The following is a 15,435-nucleotide window of genomic DNA, read 5'->3' on the forward strand; positions in this document are numbered from 1 at the left end:
TTTTCATGCCCTCTCCCTTTTCCAATGACCTTTAAGAATTCAGATGCCAAAAAGTGTATGCAGTAATCCAGTTTTAGTCTCCCCAGTGTTGCACTCATAGGGAAAGGTTCACTACTTACTCTACTTTATGCATGCTACACTCACCACTGTTACATATTGCCCTATTATTTCTTTTTTGAGACAGTGCATTCCAGAGTATAGCTACCATTTTTTTACTTTCAGCCTACATGTGCTGGTTCTATAACCATGTACCATTTCAGAATGAGTTTATTTGCATTTAATGTCCCACTCACAGAACAAGCCAAATTCTTTGACCCATTATGATGTCAATAGCCACTTCATGAGTAGTTTTTGAAGTATTCAGAAGTGATTATAGGAGCAATTTTATATTTTCTCCACATCTTTTCAAAGTAAATTAATGCTTTTGTGGCTATTTCTGTGGACTTTCTCTAGGAACTGACACTGAATTCTGATTCTCTGCTAATGAAGCAGATGCTCTCAGTCAATTTTAAAACTCTGTAGTGAGATTTTTTATATGTATAGTGCTATAACTTTATTAGAATATTGTATAGCAATCGGTATAGAATCATATTCCTGTAATAGTTACTTGGCTATTTTTTTATACTAAAATTATAATAATCAAATCAAATGTCTTACCCACTAATAATGCCTGCATTGCCATACTGAGTGACATTAATTGTATTCCTGTCAAGTATTCTTTATTAAATTAATCTAACATCACAGGTTTTATTATTTGCTTAGAACTGATGTCAGGCTTGCTGCCATACAGTCATTTCAACTACTATATCCATTTTATGAATGCTGGCACAATATCAGCGTTGTTCCAACCTTCTGGAACCTTGCCCAGCAAGATTTGTTAAGAGGTTACATCAGAGTTGTAGATTGCTGAGATGTAGACCTAGACATTTGATTACATTTTTTTTTTTCATGTCTGCTGATGTTTTGATTCTAGCAAAGAATTACCACACTTTAGAAATACTTCTTAAAGGATCCATCTGGCATTTGCATTATTATTATCACAGACTTAGTAATGATTGTACCACAACTGTTGTTACTGGGACTTTTGTGGACTTTCACTGTTATTGGAATAATTTTTTGCTTAATTTAGTTACATGCCTCTTGGTTTCCACAGATATCTGTTCATTTCTATTTGTTACTTTTTCCTTCCTTTTTTTAAAAAATTTGCACTCAATGAAGATGGACTTGCAGCTAAGATTTGCAGCATCTTTGAATCATTACTCATTTATTACCTAATGTTTTCACTAGGAATAACAATTTTTCATTCGTATATTTTTTCTGATTTCTCCTCCCAATTATTTCTACTCAATTTTTCTCAACCATAGAAAATGACCCATTTACAAGTATTACCATTTTATTGCTTGAAATTATTCTTTGTTTGTCTGCACCAATTGCAATCAGGTCATGAAAGCCACCCCTAGGGCAGTCATGAGCTTTTAGTCCCATAAGGTATTAATATTTATCAATTCTAAAGAGATCTTAAATTAAAATTACATCATATGACATGAAGATTTTCTGTTAAAAAAACATTTTTACTTTTTAAATAAAAATTTAATATTTAACTATTGTTTGGCCAACCTCCAGTACATAGCCCTCCCACCACAATTATTAACATGCATTCAAAATCCCATGACTTTGTGATATCAAGAACCCCAGAATACCACATATTTTCTAGCTACTTTCTTTGTCCTGGGAGATTATATCTGTTTGCTTCACATTCCCAGTAGTTTACCTACTCCCATCAGCTTTCTGGATTGGCTTTTGCACTGATGAGGGTTTACAGATCATCACTTTTGTTGCCAAGACCTCATAATGGCTATTTCATATGACAAGAATTCCTTGGTTTGTGTCTCTCTGATCTCTCCCTTCAGATACAATTTGCTGCTTACAGTTAAGTACTGCAATTCATACAATATAACTTTACATCTGATGCAGCATATGACGATTTTTACTTTTTTTTCTGTAAGTTTGAGTTTTTTGTGTTTCTAACTACTCATGATCAATTATCTTCTGAAGCATCAGGAAGGGTATGTTTCTACGGGTATGATTTTCCAGGGGTATGATTTCCATGAGAAAGCCATCTATATTTAGAAAATGGTACTCCTTTCACTTGGCCAGTAGAGCTGTATCCACATTACACTTGTGAAAGTCTGCAGCAATGACAGCATTTCTCTTTTGCCTCAGGGGACCTGTAGTTGGTCTATTTTTCTGTATCATCCTACATACTGTATGGCCATTTAATGCCACCTTCTTTCGGATATCTATTAAGAACTATATCACAAATCTCCCTGAAATGGTGCAGTGTAAATGAGAACAGAATCTGGATCACTCTTACTTCATAGTATACTCTAGACTCTTGGACAAATGAAGCAAATTACTGAAATAGAGTTCTGGCTTCTTTTTTTTTTCCCCTTCCATTCTGCTTTGTAAGGTTATTCAATTACTTCTTAAAATAGTTTACGTAGTTTAATCTGGGGGAATAAATGAGGTTACTTCCACAAAAATGTCTGAATCTGCACTTTTTCTGCAAGATGGACTATATTCAACAAACCAGAGATCTCTTTTCTCATGAATATAATAAGACATTTCTCAGTTGAACGGCCAGATGTGTATAGTTCTAATGAGGGCATAGAAAATAATAGCTATGGGGGAAACGACAAAGAAAGAAGGAAAGAAAGAAGGGGGGGAATATAGAAAAAATGCATCTCCAGATTTTGCACATAAAATTGCATACATGCTGACTCTCAGCCAAATATCTAAAAAATGAGAAACTAGACCAATTATTTTTCATCTAGTAGTTTCTTGTAAATATTTATTTTAAGCCTTATTTGACTTTAAAATGCTCATTTAATGTTTGTAAATGGATGCTAGAGCTGTCTAGTTCTTTAATTTTCTGTTAAAAAAGTGTGAAAGAAAATGTATCCTACCACTGCATTTCACCTTGAGCTACACATCTGGTGTTTGTTTAATGCTAGGCTTTAAACAAGCTTACTAAAATGTGAATGAAAATAGTCAAAGCATTTCACAATGAAATCCAGTTGTTTTCAAAACTAGTCTAATCACATGTAATTCCACTGAATTAATATAATCTCCACTGCTATGACCTTTCAGAATCAAAAATTCTCTGTCTTGACACAGACTGAAAACTTAATGAAAATTACTTAAACTAATGTGCAAATGCCAACAGACTATTTTTTATAGCCCTTCATTATTATTACACAGATTAAGTTATTACATTTTTTTCTTCTACCCTCTTTCAGAAAAGATATTTCATCACTGACCCTTCTAAAGTGATACTGATCTATGTCCAACGACATTGGATGTTGCTAATTTTTATTGTCTACTGTCATATATTGGGATTCTCTGTATTTTACAGAAATATATTATGGGTTCTCTTTTGTTAAAACAAAATAAAACTCTGTTCAAGTATATCCACATTTTAGTACCTAACAAAAAGCTCTTATTTTAATATGTGCTCAGCTCAAATATATCATGCGGCTGAACAAACAATGGATTGTCTCTTCCCTGTTAACTCTGAAAAGTATATATATATATCTCTTTAGTTAAATTATCATTTAAATATATTAATTTTGTCTGACAGGAATTACTTGTGTAATGTAGGGGGAAAAAAAAATCACCTTTCAATATTTTCCTTTTAAAATAATCCATATTTTTTTTTAAATATCTATGTGAAACATTTCAGTCCTTCTAAAATATCACTGTTGCTTGCAGTGTTCCCCTGCTAAAAAGTTCAGTTGTGAAATTAGTCAAATGTCATATATCTTGCATTCATTGCAACTATATTGGAAGTTTCCATAAAATCAACCATTTGTACTCAGAAAATGAGATGAAGACCACTGAGCTTGCTTCACTCATGTGTGACCTCTGTAACAGAAAAGAATGAAAAATCCTCCTCAGTTATTCAACAGTCAGCTTCCAAAGTGTTTACAGACTTCACAATTAATTTTTAATTTTTTTTTTCCCCTAGAGATGTAGCCCTTTGTGCAATCTGCCCTTATCTGCAATGTCTGACTTCTCAGCATCTGGTAATATGCTCTGCGTGTGGTGCACTTGGAGGCTTTACACAGGTGCAAGAAACCAGGCACAAGATATTTAATTGTACATGCAGGGGCAGAAGTATTTTTATTAACAAGTCAGACGTGGCTTTTCAGAAGCAGCACTAGTTGATACATACTTCTGTAAGATGAAGACAATGTGTAATTGAGATTTTAAACTAAGCTTAGGACCTAAATGATTCCAACACTTACGTTTCAACATACCACCATTGTAAACTGCTGGCAATTACATCTGCCCGGGAAAATCATTTCAGACTCAGCTATTACTCTGCTATGTACATACCAGAATGTACCTCTCAGAAATGTCAGTTGAAGAGAGTGTTCAAGGCTAACTGTAGGATCTGCAGCTCCTGACTTCAGTCTGTGCCCAAGAGAAACCCCCACTCTGACAAAACTCAAGTGTATTTTTAGGGTGAATCAAGACAGAAATTAAAAAAAACCAAAAACAAAACCACACACCAACCACTGAGTTTGCAATTTCTGCACCAGCTGTGCTTTCCCAAAAAACATTCTGCATGCAGCCTGGAAACTAAATGAGACTTTACCCTGCAATGTACAGTTTTGATAATTTTTCAGTCTATGCTCTTTTCTTGGTCTCTACTTGTAGACACATAGCATCGCTGATTGCTTATTTTTCATTTCATTGTTCTATATGTTTTGTACATGTTTATACATGCTTAAGCAACAAAGCACCGAGAAATTGTCTTTCTATATGAAAAGGTTTCAGCATTGGAATGGAATGGAATGGAATGGAATGGAATGGAATGGAATAGAATAGAATAGAATAGAATAGAATAGAATAGAATAGAATAGAATAGAATAGAATAGAATAGAATAGAATAGAATAGAATAGAATAGAATAGAATAGAATTAACCAGGTTAACCAGTTTAATCACCATAGCACTATCACTGTAGGTGTAGATACTATAATTAGGAGTTTAGCAATAATTGTGTCAATGCAGTAGCATACAGATATAATTCAATATCTATTGAATTATAAGTGGGACTAAAAGGAGAGAAAATTAGATACTTATATAGGTCAGTCCAATAACGAACCTGTCCACAGCCTCCAGACAGTGATTTTTTATTTTATTTTGCTAGTTTAAGAATTTTTCCACCACCTCTAAACACTATAAGTTAATACTTTACAAAACCTGCATCAGTCCTATAAATCAAATCTTAATGTCAGCAATCATCCCAGTGACCTAATGAGCATCTATTTGATATGAAGGGTGGAGTGCATTGTCAAAGGGAACAGGTCCCATTTAGTCACTGTAAGGTCCCTAATAAATATTGGTCAAATACGCTCTTCTTGTCTCTACCCATTACTCCTAAAAATAGCAATTCAATTGAAAAGGGATATAACACATTTCAACCTGCAATCTATTTTTAGTTGTTCTTCAGAATGAATCTTTTAAAAGAGGTAGTCATACAGATATATCTGCAGCATGCTTAATGGGAAGCTCGTGAATTCCCCATTCGTGACACACAACATGATAAATAATAAGGAATTTTTGTAGTCAGATAGAACTGAAAAATGCTGACATAAAGACACATCTCAGAAGATACAGGCAAAACAAAGAGAATTGTACAACATATTAGCCAAAGCTCTGTATGGAATTACACTAGACATGTTTTAGTAGTTTGGAGCTGTTATCTATAAATTCAGTTGTGCAAAAGGGATCAAGAGTTTCTTTATGTTACCCTTATTCACTCATTTTTGATGCAGCCTCTTTCCCACCACCATTAGGGGGGAAAAAAAAAAAAAAAAAAGTAAAATAATATCTGCACACTTTGAAGGGCAGCAGCAGGCAACATTTTTAATACAGCCTAGGATTCCTGGAATAGATGCACTTTATGGCTACAAAAATTACCACCTTTAGTCTTAGGATCAAGTTTACTTCTGTTTACTTCTATAGTTGTGTGCTACTGTATAGCAAATGGAGGGTGGGGACAAAAGGAACATCCAAGGGTAATACTTTCTTTTGAAGTCAAAGTTTTGACAAAATTTGAGTAGGGTCTTTACAGCTCCGATGTCTCCAAAGATGTAAATAAATGACATAATGTGCAAAAATGAAAAGAACTGAAGGTAAACCCAGACAGAAGTATTTATCTGATGTTTCTTGTTACAGAATTCAGCAAGTAGCTATGTGGTACCTGTTTCCAGTGATCTGATTCTAAATTGCTGAGGAGGACAATTTTCACAGGGCAGGTTCAATTACTCTTTGAGGAATTTTTATTGCATGAACAGACAGACTAAATTGTGAAAATCTGTTAGTAAATACTTAGTGTTAATTGACACAGTTTTAATCAACAAATGCGTGTAAAGTCATTTGGAGTCCTCTAATACAACATCATGTGAAATTCTGCAGGATCTTCACATGACTATTTTCAACATAACATTACATGAATAGAGTTCTTAGTATGATTTGAGGGAAAAAAATGGGGGGGAAGGGCAAACTTTTCCATTAAGTTCACTGATTTCTTGTGGCATGCTGCAGTATTCCTGGCTTGTGCTTGAATAGAAACACAAAGGAATAGATTTTTAGTCCTTGATTGGTCATGGTGAGTCCCCACACCACTGTACACATCATCCCTCAATATTTGACAAACGGGCTTTCACTTGAATATTCAATACATATCCCCAGTGAAATTGTCCTTATATGCCAACAAAAGCTCAGATAAGTATCCTGTTTACTTAGAGTGGACATCAAACTGGAGGTAAATGGTCTTCTGAATTTCAAGCATAAAAGAAAAGGACTTTTTTTCTGTGAGCAAATATTCACTGAGTACTGTTTTCCTTCCAATTTCCTTTCCTTTGTTTGTAACCCTGCAAAGATATAAGATTATTTGCTTTACTGGTTTAATTTGTTAATTACAACCAGTAATTTTCAGGTGTCATTCTTCTGCACCATTCCCAGCTTGGTTACAATGCTTTAACCCGTTTATTACCAGAATCTTGACAACATACCAACAAAACAAAATAAAACAAAACAAAACTAAACAAAACAAAACAAAAGTTTTGGCTGAAAGTAGACGTGGAACAACATGGAATACAGTCACAATTCCAGAGAATCACACATGAAGCTGCTTCAAGTAAGGGTATTCTGCTTATCCTTAGGGCATTTTAAGAATATAAAAGTTTTATCAGCAGTGTGCAGGGGGCAACCTTATTTCACAAGTTTTTGTATTCTCTTTCCTAACTTGCCTTCTGTCTAATAAATCTACCACACTGCCCCTGTGACCTTACCACACCGATCCATATAAAGACCATGCCTGAGTGCTTCATTTGCCAGCATTTGGCAACACAATAGATGAAAACCAGCAGTCTGGACCAGAGAACAGGACTTGAGTTTTCAGCATTTCATATGCTCCAAAGGACTTGTTACTAATTGTATTGGCCGTACTGGGAATGGTTGACAAAAAAGAGTTTCAGCCTTCCTGAATGTCCACACAAAGGAGGATAGTCTTTCCTTTCTCAATACCAGAGTATGCATTTAATTTCATTAAATTCCCTCTACTTCCTGTGTGGACAAGTACTTCCCTGGACCTGGAATAGAGTAACTGCCTTTCCAAGGTCTGCCCTGGTCTGAAAGTAGGAGAGAGAGACTGGGGTGGGGGCGGTGGGGGGGGAGTTGTCTGTTAGGGAGGAAAAGAATATTGAATTTGTGTTTTGACCACTTCATTATAAAAAGGGCACTGAGTTGATAGAGCATGTCCAGAGAAAGGCAACAAATCTGGTGAAGGGTTCTATGAAGGGTTCTATCAGGAGCTGCTGAGAGAACTGGGATTATTTAGTCCACAGAAGAGGAGGCTGAGGAAAGACCTCATTGCTCTCTACTACTACCTGAAAGGATGTTGCAGCGAGGAGTGGGTAGGTCTCTTCTCTCTACTATCAGGTGATAGAATGAGAGGAAATGCCCTGAAATTGTACCAGAGGAGGTTTAGTTCGGATATTAGGAAAAATTTCTTTACTGAAAGAGTGTTCAGGCATTGGAATAGGTTACCCAGAGAGGCGGTGGAGTCACCATCCCTGGAGGTGTTTAAGAAACATAGGGACATAGAACTTCGGGACGTGGTTTAATGGCCAGAGTGGTGTTAGGGTGATGGTTGGACTCAATGATCTTAGAGGTCTTTTCCAACCAGAACAATTCTGATTCTATGATTCAGCAGCAGGCTTTACCCCCTCCTTGGATTACAGTGGTTTAGCAGTGAACTAAATTCACAAGGCATGACTCCTAAGCTCTTTCTTGATGAGCTAGAGCCCTTTCCCAACCGAATCAACTCTACTATTCAGGGAGGTAAAGAGTTAGTAAAAAACCATGCCTTGACTTCTCATCCCAAAGACAGAGACTTCATGAAGGATGAGCAAAGTCAAGAGAACATCTTCTGATGTTCCAAATTAATTCTTCCTCAGATTAACTCTCTTTTCTTTCCTCAAAGAGTTCTTATTAACATTGGGCAAATCCCACGAGCCAGCAGACAAACAAGGCTGTAAACACGAATACAAGATAACAAAATGCCATTGATTGTGTTTTATTACATGCTGTTTTTTATGGTTTTTTATTTATGGAAGCCAACTCTTTCTTAACAAAGGAATGTTAGATTTCCACTTAATATAACTGTGATCAGACTAATAATGTCAGAGCAGCTACTCAAAAATGAACCTGTGAAAAACATATAAATTTCACTTCATTGCTAACAAAATGGGAACTATGCACACTTTTCTGTGCTCCTTTTCAGTAAAATGCTGACAGAATTAAGATGTGAATCATATTGAGGGAAGTGGAGTGTAGTTATTTCCAAAATATAAACATGCTGATTATTTAATAAAAGTGTACAGAATACCCAGATTCTTTTGCCTGTCTTTCTATTATAATAAAATGGTCTCATTCAGATCTGTCTGCAAACAGAGGACAGGACTGCCTAGCTCTGGAAACACATCTGTTGTCTTTTCCTCTAATTTTTAACTTTGGTCTTGTTCTAGTAGGAAAACTGTTGTTGGCTCTTAGTTATGTTTAGATTTATTCATTCTCACATTCAATTTTAAATAAGCAGCAGTGGCTATGGATTGTACAGATACCTATACTGGATCATTTGTAGGTTGCAGCAATTTAAAAAAAAAAATCCTATAAAACTCCTGAATGTGGTCAACTTGTCAAGAAATTTGCATATGCACACAGTGGACACACTCAACATCTTTCTGTAGCCTTAGTCAGTTGTCCACAGCAGCTCTAGTAACAAAAAATACCTGAGAAGTCATTCATAAATGCTTTAGTGCATGGACCAAAGTTTGGTTCATCAAAATAAACAGAAGCCAGTCTCAGCCCCACTGAAGGAAGTCCTCGAATTTGTGTTAAGGTAGAAATCTGAGTCTTTCAATAGTGGAATGCAGATAGAAACCGTCAGACTGATTCAGGGCATCAGGGTGGCGGTAACATCCTGGATAATCACACTGTCTTTTCAGGGCTTTTACAGAATTAGGACAATTACCTAAATGCCACAGTGTCTCATTTTTCAGAGATCCTTTTAGCTCTGTGCATGTAATGATCTGTGAAGATTTTGTTCCCAGGAAGGCAGAATCAAAGCAGTTGCTTGGGTTGTGTCATTTTGTAAAGTTTGCTTGTCAGAGTTTTTCATATGAGAATGGAGGCTCTTGTAATTTGGAATGTCTTCACTGTTGTATTAATTCTATTGTCCTCTCCCAATTGCTCATAAATGGAATTATTACAATTCAAATAAATGACTACAGTTGTAGGAGAAGATGCAGCCTGTCCTAAAATCTTCTATACAGAATCATTGGGAAGGTAAATAGGATTAATGAAACAGTTTAATTGCTTTGGTGTGCCTGCTTTGTACTGCTCTCATGAAGCAAGTCAAATTTAAACACTATGCAGCCAGATACCTAAATAGGCTTTGCTGCACCAGAATTGCTAAAATGGTGCAATGTATTCATATATAATCCTAATGTATCCTAAATCTTTGTTTCTTAAATATTTATTGTCACTTTTGCTTACATTTTGGCAGTTATTTATTTCACACCAGTTTGTCTGGTCTGATAAAGCCATGTCGTTGAATACATAACTATAGAATCATACAGCTCATCCATGCAGCAGCATATAGGGGAACAGAATCTATTCTGGACATATGGATATATAGCCACTAATTTAACTAGATAAAATACTAGTCTTTAAAATACCAAAGATGAAAGAAAGTAAGCCTTTATAAGACTGTGTAGGACGACGGAGATTGGGAATCAATACGGCTGACCAATGTGATCAAGTATTGTTCCTTTATTGTTCCAGTGTTGTGGACCGATGGTGCAGGCCTGAGGTGCAGGCCTATGGAGCAGGCCTGTAGTGCAAGTATAGCACTGTAAAGTGTAGAAGAAACAGGAGACAGGAAAGGCAGAAGTGCGTAGCAAGGCAACTGCTACAACTTATATAAGCTCGGAGAGCCTAGTTGGCATAGCTCCATTGGTTCCCTATGAGTGACCACACATTGCACTATTACAGATTATTGGTCCAACTACTAATGACACAACGAGGTTGTTGATGCAGGTGCATGTCCTGTTGTCCCAAGATAACTGTCCATGTTTATAGCTACCAGTGTCTTGTTTTAGTTACATGCTGCAGGCACAGCACTGTTTTGCTACACTGCTAGCTGATTCTGCATTTATGGCCTACCACCATGTCAGGCTCTAGGCCTGCACTGCCAGATTGCTCACGCTGCTCGTCGCTGGCATTGCCACAAGACTGGAATTGAAGCTGACAAGAAAATACCCATCTTTTCCCCCTTTTCACCTCCAACAATGATAACAAGTGAGCACAACAGGTGTATTTCATGATTACTCCTTAATAGTATTCTTCAGAAAATCCACATATATTGATGAATCTATTAATTATAGAGATATAATTTTAATAATTATTCTAATTGTATCATCCACTTGCCCTGTGCCAGTAGACAACAAGTGCAAATTCCAGAAACCCTCTTACAATTTTTATTGCTTGTCAGAAGCATTTCTTACTCTCAAAACACTCAGTACAGAGACAAAACAAAGAATATATGCTGAGTGCAGTGAAGAGCACTGGAATGCTAGAGTGCAAATATTGAAGAAGATTGTTTATAGACAAGGTAACTCTTAATAGTTCTTTCTTGCCATCAACTCCAACAACTCAATGCATAGCTCATGGATTTGCTGATTTTCTTTCTATGTACCCAACTCTTACTTTTCAGTCACACTAGGTCTTCCTTTCTATTCTGTATTTTGTATTTCAATATAATAACTACTCTATATCTGATGACATTGATAGTGACTGAGACAGGTATTGTGTTTTGCTTAAGTTACGGATTTCCAGTTCTAGCCATTTTGCACCTAATAATTCTATGCTTATTAAAAAGCCAGGTGACTTGAAAAAAAATTAAGGCTAGTGAACTACGCTGGATACATTAGCATGCTGGTGCAATTGGTCTTCAAAGGAAATCAGCTGAATTATACCAGGCATGAATCTTTCCCATTTTCGTTCTTGAAATATTTCCTCATATAGCTTAAATTTTTAACCCTGTGCTCTTTTTTGCTGCATTCTTAAGCTGTGGGCTTTTAACCAGCTTTTGCATCTCCCCAGAGATACAAATCCCTAGCTCCAGTACAAATGAGGTTTGTAAATGCTTGAGGGCGGAATGTTCTACATAAACGGGAGATGGTGTCATTACTTAGCACTGTGGGAAGTATTTTCAAAATGAAACACCCCTGGCCTTCAAAAGTAGGAGAGTTTTTAAAGAAGTCTGAGACTCCTCATCCTTTTTGTTTGCAAAACCTGATAACATTTGTTCCACTGGAGTTCAATATTCTTTAAAGTCATGCAAACCTCAGCCTAGTCCCACCTCCAGTTCTTTGTGTCAAAGGTATCTGATTGGGGAATATCTGCTTAACTTATTAATCTGCATCTCAAAACATAGTCTATATCATGAAATAGTATTTCCTTCAAAGTGAATCCATAAATATTGTTTGACTGTTTAAACTCAGTATGTATTTTTATTAGTTAGGTAGAGACACAACATTTATTTCTAAATTCTCTTCAGACCCTCTGTTTAACCACTTTATGTTGCAATTCTTGGCTTGCAGCACTTCTATTTTTAGTCCTAATGGAACAGTCTTAAATTGCTTATTTTCTGTTTACTAAAGTCATTGAGTCTGTAACCATGGCAACTGTGGCAAGTGCCACAGTTTAACTCTTTTATTAAATGGATTGAAGCCACAGCTGCAAAACTTGAAAGGCCAGCACGTCAATTTTATACACAGATTAAACTGCCATATTTACCACATTATAGCAAGTACTACATTAAATATGAGGAGCTGGATCTTGGTTATAATGACATAAATTTTTACTATCTCTCTGCTCAACAGCAAAACAAAATGAAAACCAAACAACCAAACAAAACAAAGAGTTATTTTTGTGTAAGATCAGGTTCTGTTTTTGTCAAATTGCACAACCTGTCAAGTCTCAGTAATTACTGCATCTGAATGCATAAATTGCAGATGATGTACATTAAATCAGTCCCTAGCTATCATAGAAAGAAACCATCTCACAATTGTGTTTGCATCAAGCTATTAGCATATTATTGTATTGCTTACAGCAATAACAGTAATTTTGGAATCACTATGTTCTGTCAGGTAAATAGAAGGACTTAAGTCAAAATTAATGACTTTTTAAAGTGAAACTTCCTAAGAGGAATTAACACATAAAAATATTTAAATCTCTGATTAAGTATTTGAACAGTAACACCTAAGTACCAGAGGTGCTGAGAAAATACACCTTCTTTTCGGTATAAGCTGGGTGTGCTCCATACATCTGAAAACTAAAGTGCTTTTAGATTCTTACTTCAAATTGTATGTAACATTTAAGTGAAATATCTCTGTAGATTATTGAAAATCACTACCACATTTTAGGTTTTCAAGATAGAATGTAAAACCCCATAGGATCAGATAACAAACATATTTTTAAACACAGATCTAGACACCATTACACAGCCCTCAAAAGAGTGAGATCTAAAATAAGAATAGTGATATATTTACACCCATAAATATTTAATGCATGATTCACCCTGTTGTAATAGAAGCAAAAGTCTGAAGAATGCTTGACATTTGGAGGAACAGGGTTCTGCTGCCTTCACTAGTGTTGTTTTGAGCACTGTTCACGTTGCTACTTTTGGTACCAAATGTCTTCATATTATAAGTCTGTCTGCATAGGTACTTCTAGCAAATTAAAAAAAAAAAAAAAATAAAGAAGGAAGGGATAATAATCTTAGAAATTATCAAAATATTTATTTCTTTCTGTGAAAATGTTCCTCTTTAAATTAGGGAATAGTGTGTCTGAAGTTCAATCAAAGAAATATTCTTTATCTGTTGGTGAACTGGAATTAGTGGAGTGAAAAAAATAATGGTTTCCATTGAGTTATGTGTTCCTTTCTTTTCTTTTCTCCGTCTGCAGGATCTACCTTTATTTGCAACACCCACATAATCCCAGTGAAAAATCAAGAGGGAGTAGCAATGATGTTTATTATTAATTTTGAGTATGTAACAGATGAAGAGAATGTGGCATCTCCTGAGAAGTGCAAACCAATTTTACCATCCAAACTTGTAAATCGTAAGTTACTCTGCTTACCTCTACTCTTATCCGGGAGAGTAACCTGGGCTTGAATGATACCAAAGAAACAGTGTAATCCCTATTGCCTGGCTAATTTAAGATACTATCCAAACCACAAGTTAAGTGTAATAAACCTCTTATAATACTAGCATAGTAACCTATCATTTGTTGGGTACTACTAACAATATGGATCTTCTTAGTCTTTCTAGGGAATATAAATTGATTTAGATAGTGCCCTTGACAAAAATTGATTACTAACATACATCTGTAAAAACAATATTATGGTGCAGCCAAATATTTCACCTTAGCCTGTTCAAAACTGAGTATCTATATTTTCCATTCTAAATAAAAAAATAGTTGGTGGCAGGTTTGATTAAATTAGACTAGATTTTTTTTTTTAATATAAAATATAATTAACAATCTTGATTTTGTCAAATTGAAGTATTCAAATTGTCTTGATGGATGCGGGGGGGTTTGGATATATAGAGATGCTTTTGTTTTCATTCCACTCTGGAATGTATTTTCAAAATTAGAAAATCCTACACCATTTCTTATACAGATAGACTGTATAGCTTCCTGTTCAACTATCTGCAAAACAAGTGCTCTTTCGCTGACCTTCACTCTATATTAGCAACAGTACATGATCCTTCTGCTTTGCATCTGCACTCACATAATCTGTTCTTATGATAAGATTTCACAGAACATGTCTCCATTTGTACAAGCTCTTAGTAAAGCAGAGCATGCTCTAACAGTGAGCATTAACAATCTTCTCTGGCTGGCTCAGCAACTTTTGGAAAATACCTTTTCACAGTGGAATTATCTTTTAAGTTAGGATGATAAAGGGACCTGGAACCTCACTTTTCTGATTGTTAAATCAGCACATTGGCTTTCTCTAGATAAGACACAAAGACCAGTACAATGTTCACTGCTAGAAATGAGGGGAGAACTTTCCCAATGTTAACACTGTGCATGACCTGAAGTGATGACATGCTGTATTATTCTTTCTGATAGTTATGTTGAGAAGATTGTAAGGAGCAGGCCTGTAGCCATGCATACAACAGCACTACCAGGTTTCTTCTGATGAAAACAATCTTTGCCATTATCCATTATCTAGACTTTCTGCACTGTATGTCCTGAACAAAATGCATAGGATCTCACTCAAGTTTCTGTGGCTATCAAAAAAATACATTAAAAGAATCCCCTCATAATGTTGCCAAATCATTCACATTCTTAAAAGATGGAAATTTATTTCTGTAACTAATCAGGAGACTAAAAAATGCTCTTTTTGTTAAGCATGGAGAAAGCGTTCATGCTGAATTGTTCCAGATGAGCCAGTCTTTCCACTTTTTGCCTGTGTAACCTTGTATTAGCAGTAGATGCAAGACTGTGGAAAGGAAAATTCCCATTGTTGTAAACTAGCAATTCTCAGTTATTATTGCTCACCAAAAATCACAAGTTTTTGAAACAATCTTGTGCTTTTGTATTTCCTTTTCTTATTCTGTTTTGCAGAGTTGTCAGCAGTATTTGTCAATTTTCTTCAGATATCAAGAAAACACTTCTCTTTTTCTAGTAATGTTACAATAAAGTTCCCATTAACAGGTATCAGAAAAATAATAAGATTACATCAGAAAAATAATTATTAAAGTTACATCAAGTGAGCCCTACTCATACTC

At 35.5% G+C, this 15,435-nt stretch overlaps 1 protein-coding gene across 1 annotated transcript in view; it reads left to right on the plus strand.

Annotated features, from left to right (window-relative positions):
* The window catches only part of KCNH7 (potassium voltage-gated channel subfamily H member 7), a 228,139-nt gene that overhangs the window by 120,342 nt on the left and 92,362 nt on the right, over nucleotides 1–15,435 (plus strand). Inside the window, exon 3 of the mRNA XM_068138751.1 lies at nucleotides 13,607–13,762. Within this exon, the coding sequence (XP_067994852.1) occupies nucleotides 13,607–13,762 (156 nt within the window). The remainder of the gene's footprint in view (nucleotides 1–13,606; nucleotides 13,763–15,435) is intronic.

This window comes from Melanerpes formicivorus, unplaced genomic scaffold (assembly GCF_026170545.1).
Source record: "Melanerpes formicivorus ecotype bairdi unplaced genomic scaffold, bMelFor1.0.p_v2 SCAF_5, whole genome shotgun sequence".
Lineage (NCBI taxonomy): Eukaryota > Metazoa > Chordata > Aves > Piciformes > Picidae > Melanerpes > Melanerpes formicivorus.